The 19,275-nt window shown below is 43.1% G+C and overlaps 1 protein-coding gene across 2 annotated transcripts in view; it reads left to right on the plus strand.

Moving 5' to 3' along the window:
* Positions 1-19,275, plus strand: part of glra1 (glycine receptor, alpha 1) — a 105,877-nt gene that overhangs the window by 36,527 nt on the left and 50,075 nt on the right. For both annotated transcript variants that reach the window (XM_087176688.1, XM_087176687.1), the window contains one exon: positions 18,749-18,816. In XM_087176688.1, coding sequence (XP_087032814.1) covers positions 18,749-18,816 — 68 coding nt within the window. The remainder of the gene's footprint in view (positions 1-18,748; positions 18,817-19,275) is intronic.

Below are 19,275 nucleotides of genomic sequence, written 5' to 3' on the forward strand. Positions count from 1 at the left end.
CACACACACACACACACACACACACACACACACACACACACCGTTCCCCACCCCCACCGCAGCACAACCTTTACCATGTTAAAATGTTCTACCCAGAATTCCTTTTGGGTCCTCACAGTGTTCTGCAGAGAGAAACACAAGAGGCCGAAAGCCCCGCAGAATTTTGACACAGAAAATCTTTACAAACTCAAATAACCTTCAGTTCAGCAAACAACAGTTATATTCATACATCCTGATTCTGCTCATGCTATAGAACAGCACTGTGTAGTGCAGTCATGCAGTGGTAGTGCTTCAGTATAGGACAGCATGTACAGTAAAGTATAATGTACACAGTATTGTGTAGTGTAGTTTGGTACAGTATGGAAAGAGTAGCACTGAAGTATCGTAGAGCACAGTACAGAAGTACTGTACAGTATTTACTATATGTATACTGTATGTATATAGTATAGTTTAGTAAAGTACAGTATAGTGTTTATTATAGTACAGTATAGTAAGGTATAGTATATTATAGTATAGTAGAGTATGGTATAGTATAGTTTAGTAAAGTACAGTATAGTGTTTATTATAGTACAGTATAGTAAGGTATAGTATATTATAGTAAAGTACAGTATGGTATGGTACAGTATAGTACAGTATAGTACAACATAGTATAGCAGAATACAGTACCGTGCAGTATAATGCAATAGGCTACAGTATAGTACAATGGAATTATGGTCAAATAAAGTGAAATAAAATATAATCTACTAATGAAAGGTATGAAGGGTAATGAATAAAAGTAGAGTACAGAAGAATATGTTGCTTTATAAACTCTATTTGTTCACTGTTGATCCGTGTTGAAGAATCTCTCTCAGCCCATTTGGCTCGTTAGCTTACCATGCTAACGCTCGTAGCACAGCAGGCCTTTTACACAGTGGATCCTGTCAGTCGTAACTAATGTGTATGCGGCCTTAATTTGCATGCACAAAGTGGAGGCCACACACTGTACACACAAATATATACGCACAGATACACACAACGGTCCATCCTGCAATTAGTGCTGCAGGAGTTTCCAGACAATTACAGCTGGTGATGGAGCAAACAGCAGAGGTGATGCACTGGGCAATCTTTTTGGGCAACATTGCCAGACACAGTCAACAGGAAAAACATATCCTCATATTTCCTGGAGACAGAATATTCCTCAGTCATCATGGCGCCAGTGCTGAGGAGATGTCGGAGGTTTCCGGCGCTGAGAAAAGTGGAGTCAGACCGTCTCAAGATGATTAAAAACAAAAAAAAACTCAACTTCAGCAGCCTCTTTATCCACAGTGCTGCAGATATGATCCCTTTGTGTCTGATTACACTGGGTGACTAATGCTATTGAGAGAGACTCTGTCGGTTTGCAGACCGGAGACCCCAATTACCTCCTGAGCTCAGCTCCGGTGGCCACTACAGTCGGCTTCGCAGGAGACGCCGTTTTGTTTTCGGCAGCAGCTTGTCCGCCTCCAGGCTGCTGCTGAGATGTGTAACTTACCCAGCAGCTCAGGAGGGGAGGGGAAAAAAAAAAAAACTGCAGAGCTAATAAGAAATAATTTCTCATTTTAATTTTCAAATAGCAAGTGTAGAATTACAGCTTAAGAAGTTCAGAGACGTGTTTGAAAGGACAAGAATGTTAAACTCCATCTCATAATACTAAATTTGTGGTAATGACTTGAGGCACTATCAGGAAGAGGCAATATTTATAGTGGTTTGGTTTGGTTGGCTGGTTAATAATAATAAATGAATGAGCTGTTTAATTAACTGATGAATCATATTTTAATATTGAACATTGGGTTCAAATATAGATGTTTATCATTCCACATAGATAATTCATACAATCTCACTTCCTGGTCCAATAAAAGAGTAAACACATCTTAGACTTCCAACGTCAGAAATGAACCTTGTGCATCAATAATTTCACGTATTTTATATTTTAATTCTCCGCTCTTCATACTTAAAGCGTTCCATATAATTAGCTCAGTAATCGTCTCATTGTTGGGGACATGAGAATTTCAAACAGAAGCCAGAAAGGTTAAAAAAATAAATAAATTCAGCTTTAAATGAAAAAATTGGCAGTGTGTTTAACATGAAGCTGTTTACATTGGCTTCTGTTGTTTTGCACAATTTCCCTCTGTCTTAAAAAAAACACTCAGATTTGGAGCGTGACACAGGTTAGCTGTTAAGATGAGGAAATCTGCTAGCTAACAATCTCTGATGCTAATTTAACAAGCAGCTAAAAGACAGATGCTAATGTTAGCATGGTAGTTCAGTTAATTTCAGCCCTTTTAAATATAATATTAAATAAAACATAATATTGGCTGAAAGGGTGGGAGAGCTGAAGCTGTGGCTTATAACACCTCTTTACATAACGATCATTAAACATATAGTCAGAGAAAATAGGAACAAGGAGAAGCAAAAACAGCAGGAAACTTTTCACCACTAAGATTTAACACCATAAAAACTGAACCTGAAGCAGGATTAGGAGTTCCAGTATCGAGCACTGACGAAACGATGAGCTCCTTCCTGCATCAAATCTAGTGTTAAATCACCTCAAAACACTTTATTGTCCTCCAACAGTTTATCAAACAGGATTTGGCAGCTGGAGATTAAAGCTCATTGATTTGTTCTGAACACGGTTCCCACTTTGCACAGCAGGCAATAAGAGAGCAGCTTTATTTCCTTTCACTGCTTCGACTTGATCTGCCTTCAGCATCCTCTGCGGGAGCCTCAAATCTTTAACGTGCAAAGATGTTTACTGACTCACACACTCGCTGCTCATCATCAGAGAAGGCCAGTTTTTTAATCTGCAGAGCTGGTCGCCTTTGGACGACTTTGGTGGAAATGTCTTAGAAATTAGGAGAGAAAAGGGGGAGGACAGCGGGGGAGACATGAAGGAGGGGAAGAGAGGAGAGATGTAATGTGGAAGAGGGGATGAATCTGAGGAAAGGACAATTTACTGAAGAAAAAGGGGAATGAAGAAAATAAGAGAAATTAAGTAAAATGAAATTGCATGAAGGGAAAGGAAGAAAAACGACAACACATAAAATAAGAGGAAACAAACTAAATTAAAGGACGGTAAAGGGGATGAGAGGACATCAAAGGAACAATGAGGAAAATAAAATGAAGACATGAGACAAGAATATTAAAGAAGGGAAAGGTTAGGACGAGGAAAGGAAACGAGTCAGAGTGGAGGAAAGGGCGAGGTGGGAAATGTAAAAGTAAAGAGGAAAATAAGAACAGTAAAAGAAAAAGACAAGACAGAGAGGAAGGGAAGCAAAGAGAACGACAGCAGAGGAACGAGATGAAGAAATTCACTGTAGAGACCTGAAGCAAAGCGCCAGAGAAAGAAAGCCATGGTCGAGGAGGAGACGTGGGAGGAAGGGGGAGAAGAGACAGGAATGAGGACGCACAGAAAAAAAGTGGGGGAGGGGGGAGTTGGATGACGAGGACGAGGATGAGGAGAGGGTGAGAGGAGATTTCTCTTCCAGCGTGTTCAGCAGAATCCAGTCAGCAGGTCAGGGGCCCCGGAGCCTCCGACACGGCCGCCGTCGGCAGCGGCCGTTCTTCCTGATTTAGAGGCTCTGCTCTGCTCCTTCTGTTGTTGGATGTTCAGCACATATTACACACAACTCACCTCCTCGCGCTGGCGCTTTATGCAGATTAATGTTAGGCCAGGGGATATTTGTCTGCTAACAGATTCTGGGCTCTCCTTCCCCCTCGGTGCCATGCGAGAGGCCCGAGGATTCAATCTGTCTCTGTAGATTTATGCTCACCCGAGTGCCCGGCTTCATGCAGGACGGCTATGTAATATGATTGCATAGCGCTTCAGAGAGGTGACACTTTAATGTCACGACTGCAGGTTGGAGCATATTCGGTTATTTTACTTTTTTATTGAGAGCAAAAAAATAAAAAATAGCTGCTATGTAGATTTATGCTTATCCAAGTGGCCTGTCTGGTGGAGAACACCTTTATAATGTGATTGCACTGTGCTGCAGAAAGCTAACACTGCAGAATGATTACTGTAGGCTGGAGCACATTGTGTGGTTTAGTGAATGTAAAGCAGAATATCCCCCTCCATAGATTAATGCCCATCCAAGTGGCCTATTTGAAATAGTATAATATGGCGGCACGGCGCTTCAGAGAGGAAACACTCGGGTGTGATCGGAGGGATTTCCTCCGCTGTAGGAACTCCAACAATTCCTCACACGTCCAAGACAAAATGAGGCATTTGTTGATTCTCTCCAGAAACGCCTGATTGTCTCATCGCTCACCTCTGTAGTTGCAGTCAGTCAGGTTCAATCGTCTGAAGCTACTTTAAAAGATGCTGCAGTGCTGAAAAGAACCCGGTGATGAGCGTTTACAGGAGACATACTGCAAACCTCCTTTAGGTTTCAGTTCTATACATCATATGCCCGAACCTGCACCTCAACCTCACACACAAAATTAACTTTGACAGTGATTCTGGCACCGTCACGTCTTAACTTCTGCCTGCTGTCAATAGATAGAGAGAGAGAGAGAGAGAGAGCAAGAGATGACTTGATTAATCCACAGAGGGAAATTAAAATGTCATAGCAGCTGAGTTAAAATACAGTAAAAGACAAAAGATAAACAGGATTCACGTATACAATAAAAAGGAGAGGTAGAGAAATATAAATAAAGTATCATATGCACCAAAGAGCAAGTGTGTTTTGGTTGAGTGAGTAAAACACAAGGTGAAAAATGTATTATTATTTTATTACACATTAAAAGAGGAAACTTCTCCTTTAATACTGTAGATGTTACAGCTCTTATGGTAAAAATACATATACACCAGACACACCATAAACAAACCAAAAAAAAATACTCTCAAGCTTCTTATTAAAATATTAAAATATCAAAATCAAACAGGAGAAAAATAGATTTCAGTGATGGATGAATGAAGGGAGGGATTTGTTCAAAGCCAGTGTCCGACTTTGTGAAGATCCACGATACAAACTTTCCTCTGAAAGAGCCGAACAGTCTCAGATTAAATGTGCTGGATTGTAGAAATGTTCATTTGAGCATGTGGTTATAATGTGATAATGCAAAGACATTTAATTTGTCACATATCAGGTTGTTTTAATAAACAAAAAAATGCAAACGAGGAAGAAAGTATTGATCTTTGCATTGAGTTAAAAATGAAAATCCGTCCATTTACTCTGCGATTCTGTCGACACAGTTCTCAGCTGTGACTGTGAAGGTTTCTGAACCATTTTACAGTTTCTAAAGTTTCTTTTAAATTATTTAAATTCTGAAACACTGAACGAACTCTTGAATTATCTGAAAAGGACGAATGGACCTGTGTTATCAGGGAGGTCGCAAGAAGGAGTGCATGTGTCATCCCTCATGTGTTTGAGGGATAAGGTGAGGGGGCGGAGTGTGTGTGTGTGTGTGTGTGTGTGTGTGTGTGTGTGTGTGTTCACTAATCTCACATGACTATCTACCTTCCTCTCAAGATGATTAAAAGCATTGGGCTAACAGCGGAGCATCACGACACACCCTTAAATCACACACTGATTTATTGAGCAGATTACCAACACACACACACACACACACACACACACACACACAAGGCAAACTGTCTGTCTAAACAAACAGTCAGTCAAACAAACATGCAAACAACAGGCAGGAAGGATGAAGCAAACACATACGCTTACGGTCACATGACTTTTTTTCTTCTTTTTTTTTTGAATCACCAATACAGTCACACACACACACACACACACACACACACACACACACACACACACACACACACCGACTTTGCTGCATCACTACCTCTCAGTAATCCAGTGGAATAAAGCTCCCGTCACCTCGTGTCTGTCGCCGTGTCGCCGCCGTAGACCTGCTATTGATTTCTGCTCCTCTGCAGTCGGGCAGCTGCCATCCTGTCATGTCCGCCCGTCACTCAAAACCTGGCCTGGAAGACCCTGGAAGATTCCTGGAAGACCCTGGAAGGTCCTGGAGCGCTGCTTTGTGATTCACTGAATACTTAATTTAGCATCTGTTTCTTATTAAAGAAGAAAACAACAGATTTCAGGGGGATAAAAAACTGAAAACATCAACAGTCCATTTGAAATCGTGCAGTGGAGAGCGACTGGATGTCCTTTGTTTGCTTCTTTGGGCCACGTTGAAAAAAAAAAAAAAAGGCAGCGTCATGATGAATGAAGAGGCTGATTGAACCCGATTCAGCTTTCACCTGAACCGCAGCACAACATCTGCCAAAGTGCTGCGTTGGCCAAACACACGTGCAAACACACTTTCCTTGTAGTTACTCAGTAACGTAGAGATCGTATTTCTCCCCTCACGGTCGTGGATTTATAACATCAAAGTTTCCAGACTCGTCTAATTATACAAGAACCTGCTTTTGCAGATGTTGGCCTGATAAACCCACGAATATATTACTGCTTTATTGACTCAAGCAACTCGACCCCTCCCACACAGGCCCCGTCTCAAACCAACAATCCCAGTGTAATGAACACTTCTTCTGCTGTTCTTCTGTAGTATTCAGTGAAACCCACTTGTCGCCACATGTTTACTTCACACACCGTCCGTTGTGACTGACAGATAACACTGATCACCTCCACGTCACAGGGATTCAGGCAGTGTCAGGCGTTTTTCAGAGATAAGGCTGCAGCAGCGTGACCAAAAGCAGGCGGTGCAGATGTGACCTCCACTCCTCTCGAGGAAACCTGCGAATACAAAATCTCATCTCTTCTGTTTTGGGATTTTTTATTTTATTTTATTTTTTTGTGATGGCAACCTGGTACATTTTTCAACCAGTATCTTCTGGATGGTGACATATCACTGCTGATCTCAAAGTGTTATATATAGATATAGATGGATAGATAGAGTTGTTTGTCAGAGGACTCTGGTTCATGATTAATGCCTAAATAAGTGTGTGTGTGTGTGTGTGTGTGTGTGTGTGTGTGTGTGTGTGTGTGTGTGTGTGTGTGTGTGTGTGTTAGGTTAATATGTATAAACAGGGAATATGGGAGAGAGGAAGTGCACACATGCAAGCACATGCTGACAGGCAAACACAGAAAGACACACAAATACTCTCACTGCAAACACACCGTCACTCACACACACACACCGTCACACACACACACACACACACTGTCACACGGGGAGACAGAAAATGCTCCGAGGCACGAATGCCAATTTTGAGTAAATATGCACAGACAAACATACACACACACACACACACACACACACACACACACATACACAAAGCCTCAGGTGATTTCTGACCAGGCTGCCATGCATCCATCCATCTCTCCATCCTCTCCTCTGTGCCTCCCTCCCACTTTGAATACATTTCATCTCATAATGAAAGTTGAGCACCCTGTGGCTGAAAGGGGAGAATATGAATGAGATGAAGATGAGACAGTAAAAGGAGGGGTAAAGCAAAAAGAAACAGATTTGCGGAAAGAGTGAAGGAGAGATGGAGGAGGAGGTGGAGTAAAACATATCATAATGGTATTTCTTCTCCCTCATTGGGGAGGAAAATTAAGTTTTTCCCTAAAGTTCACTCCATGGAAGAGGCGATGATAGATGGCTGAATATGTCGGCAGGAGAAACCACCATTCCTCATCTCACCACTCCAATTAAAATGTGACAGGAAGTGGTCCCCCCCGCCACTGATCAACCGCGCTGTTTACTTCCTCGTTTAAACCCAAAAGGGTTCACTGTTCTAAAGGAGAAGCCAGGTATACGCGTTTGTATGTGGGAGAATAATGAGAGCTGTCGGTGTAAATGAAGAGCGATGGCGCTCGGAGGAAGGGCTGCGGCATCTGCATGGGAATAAAGACAGAAATAAACAAGAAACCGATGCACACAGGAGCTTTTTTTATTATTTTTTTTTTCAGGTGTTGGTGTCACTTTAGAGAAAGTAGACATAAGGAGGAGAGAGAAAAAAAAACAAGTCTGGTTTCAATAGCGTTTCATCGTGGAGTCGGGAGATGGACGCCGCTTTAATGTTTCGCAGCCTTTCAGCGTTTTCCTTTCTTTCCCGCCGGCGCTTCGCAGCCTTGATGTTTATCTCCTCCTCCGTTGTCGTGTCTGGATGAAGTGGAGGAAAAGGTTTGAGTAAACAGCAACAGGAGAAAGAAGAGTGAAAGTTTTTCTCCCTCTTTTATTTATTTATTTTGCCTGCAGTCGTTCTTGTAGGTATGTCCAGGAAGTCGGGAAAATCCTTGAAAATTTGTCGATTTGAAGGAAAAATTGCTGTAATTTCTGTCAATGTGCAGCAGCCAATTTAATCGGTCTGCTGTTTGGACTCAAGAACTTTATACTACACTTCCCATAATGCAACTCAGGAGCATCTTTTCATTGGAGTTTCTCTGCTCGCCAATTGTCCCCAATTTGTGGTGTAGGTTTTCTGTTATAGATTTTAAGTCTCTGAGCCCGAGCCGAGATAACGCGGATGACATCACCATGATAAGTCACGTGATGAAGTCATACGTCATCAAAGGTTATTGTCTCAGATTTGTAAAAGCGAGAGAGTCTGAACCAAACCACGATCCAACCCGTTGATGCTGGAGTCACCACAAGTGACTGTACCATGGTTTTTGGTTTCAAACAAATACGTTGTCTGCGAATATTTCACTGATACGTTCAGTATCAGAATATTTAAGACTTGCCAGATAAACGTAAATAAACAACATTTCCTCGTTATGTTAACAGAAAACAAACTGGTTGCAGTTATGTTTCCAACCAAACCAGTCGTATATAAAACGTAATTTCTAAGAGATCAGATACGGCTCTAATGTTGGGCTGTCTGCATACTTTTGGCCATGGACTGAAAGGCTCCATTACAGAACCACTGGCACTTAAAATTATGATATCTAAGGTTCCAGTTAATGCAGTAACAAAGTAAAGTTCCGTATATCGTCTCCAGGTATCGTCGTGCATTTGTGACCGAAGGGGTTTGAATCCCTTTTTCTTTCCAAGTATAAAATCAATCTTATGACTTTTAGCAAAGTTTTCTTTTTTCCTTTTGTAAAGCTGAGCCGAGTAACTTCCAGGAATATAATGCTCTCGGCATTTGATAAAATGTTCATTATTTCACTGTTTCAGTATCGAGTCGTGAGATTTATGACGCTTTTAAAGTTCCCAGGGAAACTTCTTTTCATTTTTTTTTTTTCTCTTGCTGGCATTTCAGCTCTGATGTTTATTCATGGAGAATAAGAGCAGAATGATCGCCTCGTCAGCTGTCGTGTCTGCCCATAAAGGAGAAAAAACAAACCCTCTACTCCAGACTCTCTCTCCTGCTTGTAAAATGACCAATGTCCCTGAACCTACCATAGGCACGTATTGAGGAATATACAGTATATTAGTTCAATAAAAAAGTAAAACTGCTTTCCGCTGGCCGTATAGCTTACAGATGACGCCCTATAAATATTTAATGTCTCATAGCCATCGTGGTATTTTTTGCTGACGGCAGCTCAATTGCAAACCAGGCCGATCCTGTGTAATTCAGAGTATTATTCATTTAATTTGTAGCCTGCCACCTTTTCTCCTTCCCCTGCCTCCCTTCGCATCAGTTTAGTCTCTATGCCGTTTGTTGCTGTAAACAAATCTGGCTTCCCTGCTCGCAGCGCCGAGGTGTCACTTAGGGGAGCTCGAATTGCGCATCGGGAGAGGAGAGAGTTAAATAAAGCATCGGATCGGAGAGCGGGCCCAAGACAGTCCTCCAGATACCCATGTTTTACAACCCTCCTAAGGCCTGATAATGGGGCGTACCCGACTATACCGCCTATACTCTTCCCTTATTGTAAGAGCATGAGGTGCGCTTGATTTATGGTGCTTCATTAGTTCCACTTGGTAGTCCAGGTACGTCTCAATGGGGAGGTTGTAGTAATGAGGATGTCGGCAGGCTAGGCTGATGGGATGACCAGTTAATTGGTCCCTGTGAATGCCGAGCTGATGATGAGGGGTTTTGGGGGTAAGTTCGGTAACGATGAGTCCCCGCAGGACGATGTGTCTGCAGCAATAGCTGGATAAATATATACTGTACATTTGGGTTTAGGGTTGTCCAAAGTCAACGAAACGGTGTAGTGTTGTTAGCAAACAGCACGTCAGCACGGCAACAAAGAAGTACAGATTTGTTTCATGAAGTTTTGGCAGATTGATTTGGGTTTACTATCAGTGTTAGCTCTACTGTCTCCTTCTAACCGAGGTTTTATTTGTTTAATTTCAGTTTTTCATCTGATCAGCATAGCCCCTCTAGATCAGAGGATTGTAACCACATTTAACACTAAACCTTGTGGTTATAGCAGCTACTTACAGGCCGCAGTGTGTACTGACCACCACTGGTTGATGATGCTGAGGAAGGGATGCGGACTTAACTATAAAGACATTGAAACTGATATCAAATCTAATCGAGACCTTTTTGAATCAGGAATCATTGGTAATACCCAGTCCTAGTAAAAAAGTGGGAACTCATTGTTCTTCACCCTCCCATGCAAAAATATCATTAAGTTGAACTTTCATATCAATTTCTGCTCGCAACGGTGTCGCTGATTGTGTTGTGAGAACAGGCTCTGAGCAAATGTCTGTTGTGGGAGTTTGATGGCAGTCGTACTCCATATGAATCACACCACCCTCTGACTTGGACTCAGAACTCACTTGTTTAGGTGGACCTGGGTATCGTTTCTTGGTCTGCAGATAGATGACAAAGACAAAATGTGACGACATTTCCAAACTTCATAAAAAAGAGATGCACATTTGGTCAAGCAACAGCAGACATCCTTGTCCTTTTTCAAAAGGTAAAAGTGTTCTGCTGAGTTCAGCACTGCTGTTTCTTTATGAATGAATCCAGAATACACTTGTCTGAAAGGATCTGGATTCAACTTCCCCCCTTCCACCAACAACATCTGGCAGTTTGACTTCCTGAGCTCATCAAAACTTAAATCTGCTCCTCAGACATGCGCAGCTCAGCCACATTCATCCTCACCATGAAGTGACCTGTGAGTGCTTTCAGCGTGTCATGTGGAGGACCAGCCATTGTTTCCTGAGTCACTTTTGACAGATGGGGATCAAGCTGCCACCAGAGGAGGCTTTTGATTGCAGCTGCAGTGAGTCCTGCATTGATGCTCCCAGCCTCACTGGAGGCTGGTTAAGAGGGAAGACATTTGCAACCAATATCTTCTTTGCCATCTTCAGGCTTGTGTCAGGCTGCAAGAACTCCATCAATAACCAAACAGAAATGATGGATCTTTTCAGCTTTTGTTGTTGTGCACTCAAGTGACATGTTAAATAAAATACATTGTGTGTCGGCAGAAGTGAGGGCAAGACAGAGGGTAGAGTATAGGAGGGTCTTACATGACTAAATAAGTTGTTGCCTCAGTTTTGTTACACTTTTTTAAAGATGCTTCAGACTACAACAGTTTTTACCAGGACCGAAAACAGAATTTTATTTGAAATAGACTTTAAACACAAATAAAATTAACAAGTTGTTGCTTTAAAGGTTTATTTGACACTTCTCCTGTGTCTTATTTGAAGTGTTGATCCATAAGAAGATAAATTTGTGGTTTAAAGAACCTAAAACCATCTCAGTGTAGTTTTTACATCTCCTCTCTCAGGTTTCCCTCTGGAGCTCTAGTAACAACAGATCAGTTAGCCAATTAGAAGAGAGGAGGCTCTGAGCCTCTCTTCTGATTGGCTGACAGTTTTCTGAGCGATCCAATCAAAAATATAGCAGATTTCAGGTAAAACACTCAGAGAAACCAAATCCTGTAAAGGTTAGATGGTGGGTCCAAGTGGGCGGGGCTTGTGACTGCTTTGTTGTGACATCACAAAGTTCCAGAAGTCCTGTGTGCATTTTTCTGTGGACTGAGGCTTTGATACTTTCACAGTATTAATATAGAACCTAAACCTGATCTATAGTCAAACAACACATGGACATCTACCTTTAGACTATATGGGACCTTTAAGCATCAGCTGGGCGTTATTGGACTGCAGTCTCACTACTACATTGGCAGCAGTAATGCTCCCTGCAGGCTTCATGCACCTGCTATAGCATCCTAACATATGGCATTTGGTGGATATGACATAACCTGCTGTTATCCAAAATACCTTCCAATATCATGAGAGGACACATTTGTAGTAAGAGTGGCTCCGGCAGGAATTAAAAGCTGTATCTTGGAGCAGCGGAGAGATACACAACCTAGAATTGAATGCCAAGCTTTTCAACAGTGTTGAAACTTAATTTGAGGCGGAGATGATACAGAGATGGCAGAAAACATTCCCACAGGCACGTCTGCAGCTTAGAGTTGGTTCCAACATCAGTTAAAAAAATCACAACGAGGACGAGATGTAAAGTTGACACGGGAAAGAAGTCTGCAGGGGGGGGGGGGTCGAAAACCCGCCAAACTATTAATCATTAAAAAAGCAATTACTGCCTCTTCCCTGGCAGGTTTATCAGGCTGTCATCTTCATACCATCTCTATTTAGACTGATCTACATCCTGGATAACCACCAAACACTCTTCTCTCTCTGACAGTTCTGCTCCGAGGTGAAAAATGAGTAAATGACGATGACCACCAAACATGACACTGAAAGATGAAATATACTGTGAAGAACCGACGTTGTGAATCAACGAGCAACAAGCAAAGTGGAGAGTTTTTGTCTTTAGAGTGAAGAGAGTAGAAATGTTTCTAGAGCTCTTTCAAATATTTTATTTCACTAAAATATTTAAATATTTTTGCGATCACTGAGGCGCAGTATGATCACAGTAGTCACAGGTTGTGCAGTTAGCTAACCACTAAGTTGAAATCCACCACTGTCATTGTTGTGCACCCGAATCAGGGAAACCTCAGTGTTGCCTTAAAATCCCTTGTTCTCTCAGATGTGCTGCGATGCATCCTCAGTGATGTTCCTGGTGTCACCCAGGTGACCCAGCAGGTGCTTGGAGGGACTGGGCCCTGTGAGGTGAGTCCTGGGTCTAACCAGGAAGTGCTCCTGTGGGTGGCGCCTGCACGACCTTGTCCGAACACTTCATCGTGGCCTCAAACTTTAAAAATGGAAACAATAAATGATGTCAGCAGTTTGGTGTACAAACTTTTATGGTGTCTCTGAACCAACTGAAACCTTGAAACCTCTAGAAGCAAATCTAACGATATATATATTGTAACGGCACAGACACAATGGTTTTTTAAACCCTGTGTTTTGTGTGCGGCACACAGGGAAGTGACGTGGAGCCTGAGAGCTCAGGGACTGTTTAGAGCACGTCTCTGGCGAGATGCTGCAGTGCTGCAGTAAGCAGAAGTGCTGAGAGGCCGAGCCGTTTGTTTCATCCTGCTTTATTGCTGTTGTCACTTATTTTTAATGAAAGTGGAGTTCAGCTGAAGAAGGAGGGGTGGTTGTGGGGGGGGTTTATTTGTGCCGACGCACCTCAGCAGGACTTCAGCACAGTCACTGGCCTTGATTGGCCTCCTCATCCTGTGTGTGTGTGTGTGTGTGTGTGTGTGTGTGTGTGTGTGTGTGTGTGTGTGTGTGTGTGTGTGTCAGTTTGAGAGGCGGACAGTATATGTGTGTGTTCAGTCAGTCAAATGAACTTATCAGCATTCAGACTCACGCCACAGCAGAAATAAGACATGAAAAACTACAGTGCAGTTTTATGAAATACAATCAGTGCTGTGTGAATAATTCAGGAGGTTAAATAAGCTTAAAAATGAATTAATCAATTTTAAATTAGTAATGTGACAGTTCAATCTTGTACCGTGCATCACGTTTTCATACACCATATGTGCGTCCAGGCAGTACGGTGGCCAGCAGGGACAAACTACAGAGGACCAGGATGGTGTGTAACAGGAATTAATGTTATCAGCTGCAAAAGGTTAAGAACCAATGAGGCGTGAGGACGGTGTGTATCTGTGCAAAACCATATGTTAATGAGTGTTTAGGTCGCGTGTGTTTTTGTCTGTCACTTTTGTCTGACACATCGTGTTTGTGTTGTTTGCACATGTGTGTTTATGCGTATTCTCGTGTGTGTGTGTGTGTGTGTGCAGCTCTGGCCACTTGGCGCATACACACCTAGGCAAATACAAGTGTGCAGCTACAGGAGCCTGTGAGTCACACTGCCAGCCTGTCCTCCATGACAGTTAATGAGCTGTCTGTGCGTCCTCCTCTCTGTCTGTTTCTGCTGCACCCACGTCTTCTGTCTTTATTGGAAAGCTATAAACCGTCTCTCTCTCTCTGTCTCTCTCTCTCTCTCTCTCTCTCCCCGTTGCTCCTTCACTGGATGGTTATTAAATGAACTGCTGTAGTAGAGAGGAGGGAGAAAGGCAGAAGGAGGAGGTTGTTTTCAGAGGGTGTTAGCTTCTCCTCCTCCTCCTCTTCCTCCTCCTCCTCCTCCTCCTCCTCTTCCTCCTCAGCTCAGGTTCTTTTTGCGTCACGCGCTGCGAGGACACGTCAAGAGGAGACAAATTATGATATCCCTCCACTCGCCTCCCTCCTGCCAAGGAGCGTGAGGACTTTGAAGCAGGGATTTCGAACAAAGCCAGGATGCAGTGGAAATGTGTCAGAGGACTTGAGCTAGGCCTGAAAAGCCATTCTGTGAGAAAACACAGTGATAATGTAATACCGGCTGCTTTATGGATAAACCCTCTGATGCACTCAGACATATAAGAGCTTGTGCTCACTGGATTTGCCGAGCCTTCATACATCAGACAGACAGTCAGGTGATCCGGGAGAGATGATTATTTACCAAGACGCTTCCAGAGTCCATTTACCCGAGAGTGTGTTTAAACAAACACCAAGTGTGTTTGTTTTAAACTCTTGTGGTGCCGTATGCTGTATACCGGCTAAAAATTAAATAACACATCCATAATCTGGGTAAAAAATTAGATTTGCAGCACGAGCAGCATCTATAGTGCTTCTGCACGTGATGTAGTTACTGTGTCAGGATAAATAGTCCCTGTTTCCTGCTCCGTCGAGAGCCTCTAAAACCTTCGACTGCAGAGCCCAGCAAGTCAGTTGTCAGTTTATTAGGGACAGCTAGTTAGAACTAATCCTGCAAGAAATCCGACCTCTGGGAAGGTTTTAATGCTTTCAGTCTGTAGAGTCTGTTGTGGACGGGTGATGGTTCAGACCGGAGCCGAACGATGTGCAAAGAAAGTCACGATTACTATTATGTTGCACTTTGGTATATTGTGATTTCGATTATATTTGGATTAATTGTGCAGCCCTCGTTCAGTGGTGGAACTGGAACTGAGAGTATTTTACACATTAATAGTCTGTACTTGCCTCCATTTGCTGCCTGTGAGAGCTGTGTGTTTTTCTGGATTAGCACCTTTACTAATCCAGCACTTTGAGGAACTCCGGAGTCTAATCAGCTCATTTGTGTTTCTCCCTAATTTTCTCCTCAGTTTTCTAATGACCTGATTCACGAGTCATCTGTGTGTTGTTGCAGCAAGGAGCACAATCAGTTTGGGTGCGAGTAAAGAAACCTGAAAACAATGACCCTTACAAGCAGCAGAACAGAGCCTCAGTAAGTGATGCAGCTCCCACCATGTTTGTAGTCTCATGCATTAAACTAGCAGAGGATCGGCGCCGTCGACGCTTCACCGGTGCTTGTGGACTACAACAACCACCAAGGCTTCCACAGTTCAAGCATCAGTCGTCTCTCCACCTTTGAAGTGCTTGAACCTCTAACCCGGCAGTTTAAGTGTCTCCCTCGCCTCCGTCAGCTGTTTCTCTTCAGTCGCACTGGAACAAACTCATTTCATCCGCAGCCACTTTCATTTGCTGCACTGGTTGATTTAATATCTGAAAACTTCCATCTTTATTACTTCATTCTTTCCCTTCCTCACGCACCCCTGTGAGTAATCTATTGTTTGTTCTAATTAGATGCTGTACATGTAAGTCACGTAGGGAACGAGCGCCTCCGGCCACCTTTAATGATTTTTTCCCTCTTAACCGTGCATCTTCAACCCTATGATTCTACTCTATGGCTTAACCACAGTTGTGTGTGTGTGTGTGTGTGTGTGTGTGTGTGTGTGTGTGTGTGTGTGTGTGTGTGTGTGTTTGCATGAAGCATAGTTTGACCTTAAGTCGCATCAACATGTATCAGAATGTGACTGAACTGATCCATCCTCTTGACTTATTAAAAATTACATTTTGTTATCCAGCACAGTATTAAAAACCCTTTTTCTCTAACACACACTGGGACTGATGAGGAGAGGATTAAATATAATGGGATTACAGTAATCAGATTACAAAAAAAAGTTAGCTCAAATTTGCAGGCAGTGATCTAATTATTTCTCAGACAAAGATTTCAATACATTTCTATACATGAGAAGTGCAGAGTTGCATTTTTTCTTTTTATTGGACCAGTCTGGTTGCAGAGGAGCTATTATGGTAAAGAATTAGTTTGTAGCAGCCTAATGCCTCTGTAATGATGAATGGGAAAGTACTGAATGTACATCATAATAGTGTATGATCAGGGTTTTATGTATTTTCACCCACGGAGGATTAACAACAGTTCATTAAGCAGACGCAAGTTTTTATCTCTCTTAAACGATGAGAAGCCTCTTTTGGGATTCTTTGTACTGAGTTTCCACTCGGCATCTTTAATGTTCAGGAAAAAAAGTGCTGAGGAAAAACAGTCAGACACGATGAGAGAGTCTGTGCAAGGTCAGAGGAAAGGGATGTTAACAGCTGCAAGGACTTCAAGTTTTAAGTTAAAGTAAAAAAGAGAAAAGATGTTCAAAAAAAGAAAACAGTTTTTTCTTTGTCTTGACTCGGCTCTCAGACAGGAAGAGGAGGAGGAGGAGGAGGAGGAGCAGCTCTCAGTGGTGCTTGAAATAAAATCACATTTAATTACATAAAAGAAAAGCAGAGACATCGACGACGTGTGTGAAATGTGCAGCCGATGTGTGAAAGTGTGGCGTCGTATGGTGCGAAACAAAAAGCACAACCAAACCAAACCAAAACAAAACCAGAGGGAGATCCAGTGATAGAAAGAGACAGTGGGGATGGATGGTCTCCAATGCATTCTGGGTGAGCGGTAACTCCGCCCACCAGCACCTGAAGGGAGACCACAAGCTGCAACCACAGACACGACACAACCCCAGAGGCCACGGCAGAGCCAGACGGTCGTCACGCACGGCGACAGTGAGGAAACCGTGCCAGAGGACGTGTGCGCTGACACGCGGCTCCTCGCGTTGTCGTAGAGGTCTTTGAACGTCCCACGACTTCAGTTGAAATGTCTTTTTTTTTTTTTCAGGATCTTTATTCCTGAATTTTGTTTTAATCAGTAATTAACACGTCTTGTCGGCTTGAACACACACACACCTCAACCCAGTGTTCAAACCCTGAGCAAAGAGCTGCTGCTTTCACACAGTGAGAGAAGACGGTGCCGCGTCCATGTCCGTGTGTTATGTACAGAGTTAGAAAGCCGATATCTCGTCCGCCGCCTGACAGAGTTGAGAGGCCGGCGGTCTGTTTGACCGTCCTCCGCGCTCCTCACCGCACACTCCACTCCTGCCGCCAAGTAATCGCATTTGTGTTTGTACAACCTGGTAATACAGCAAATCAATGGAGCCGCTGCAAAAGGCCTGGACGCCGTTTATTTACTCTCACCTTGAGTCTCTCATCTGAAAAACTCCTTGAACGCAGCGTCTCCCCTCTGAGAGGAAGGTGGGGGTGAGGGGGCTGTTTCTGTCATTACCACTTCCTTTGAAATGACTCGCGACGGCACAAAGGAGATGTGAAATTGATTTTCTCGTCTCCAGTTTTCTTAAGTTGCGCTGAGATGTTTACACATTTTCCTTCTCGACGGCTCAGGAACTCACTTCCTGCGGTCGGACGCTGCGTCGGGGTTTAAGCTCAGAGCAGAGGCTCGTTTATTCAGCGCCGCCACAGAGAAGCTGTGAGGACCCAGTTTACTTCCTCCAGTCCGTCAGCTCACCTCAGCTTTAGACCTCCACTTCAGTCCACCTGAGTCCACCTGAGTCAGGTCCAGATCTTTATTGTCCCACAAGAGGAAGAGGAAGAAAGGTTGAGGACCACCGACAGAAATAGATCTTAAAAGATGCACTTAATATTTTCCATATCAACAACTGATCAAATGACTTGATGTAAGGTGACAGGTGATGACGGGTGATGACAGGTGATGACGGGTGATGACAGGTGATGACGGGTGATGACAGGTGATGACGGGTGATGACAGGTGATGACAGGTGGTGACAGGTGGTGATTGGAGTGACAAACAAACAGAGAATTACTTTACAAATCCTCTCAACTCCGAGGAGTGTTTTAGTTTCTTTCAGCTCATTGTTTTGGTTTGAACTACAGACCTGCGGTTCAGTCCCTAACAGATGAAGTCAGGGACGACCTGATGAACCTCGTGGACCATTTAGAAGCTAAAGAGAAAAACGAATCCACCGGTGAAACAGAAACGAACAACAACACAATGTGAGACGGAAACAAAATGTCGGTTTAGTGTCATCATCGAGGTGGACGTCAGTTTTCTTAAACATGATGGATGGTTTTTTAATTAAAAAACATTAACAACGTTCAGCGTCTGTATGAATTCCAGCCTTTGTTTTCCTTTCTTCTCGTGGTTATTGGCGTTTTTCTGATGATCTCGTCTTATGTTGACGCGTTATTTTTGTTGAAATACTTCCTACAGATGCAGAACAGCTGCAGTCTTTGCTGATGAAGTCTAACTCCTCTGTCTGTGTCCGTGTCTTCTCTCCCTCTGCAGGTCCGCCTGTGAACGTAACCTGCAACATTTTTATCAACAGTTTTGGGTCCATTGCCGAAACAACAATGGTAAGCTCAATTATTTTCAATATGACTTTGTAATACAACTTGACATGCGGATTTCAGTATTATTTATGCATCACTTTGTGTGTGTGTGTGTGTGTGTGTGTGTGTGTGTGTGTGGATGTGGATGGTTGGGCGGGTAATGGTAACTGTCACATTTCGTCGCAGCTCCATTTCAGCCCGAGTAATTTTAGCCCAGAAAAAAAATGCGATTAATTTAAACGCGGGCGCCGCTGATATTCGGTGGTGCATCCAAAAATTTCATTTTTATTTCCTTTACAAAAAATTAAAAGCCGTCTGCCCTCTGAGTGCTGGGGAATTTCCCCGCCTCATTGAGCCTGTCTCCCATTTCCAACACTTCATTTGAAAGAGCGCATCACCGCATGCCGCCGCCATTTGCATAACAACGCATCGGCGGCGATGCTGTCGTGCCTGTTTTTGCCAGCCGTGGGTGGGCAGGAGGGC

Source organism: Seriola lalandi, unplaced genomic scaffold (genome assembly GCF_002814215.2).
Source record: "Seriola lalandi dorsalis isolate HSWRI2012SDOR001 ecotype SW California unplaced genomic scaffold, Sedor1 jcf7180002054565, whole genome shotgun sequence".
NCBI classification, from domain to species: domain Eukaryota; kingdom Metazoa; phylum Chordata; class Actinopteri; order Carangiformes; family Carangidae; genus Seriola; species Seriola lalandi.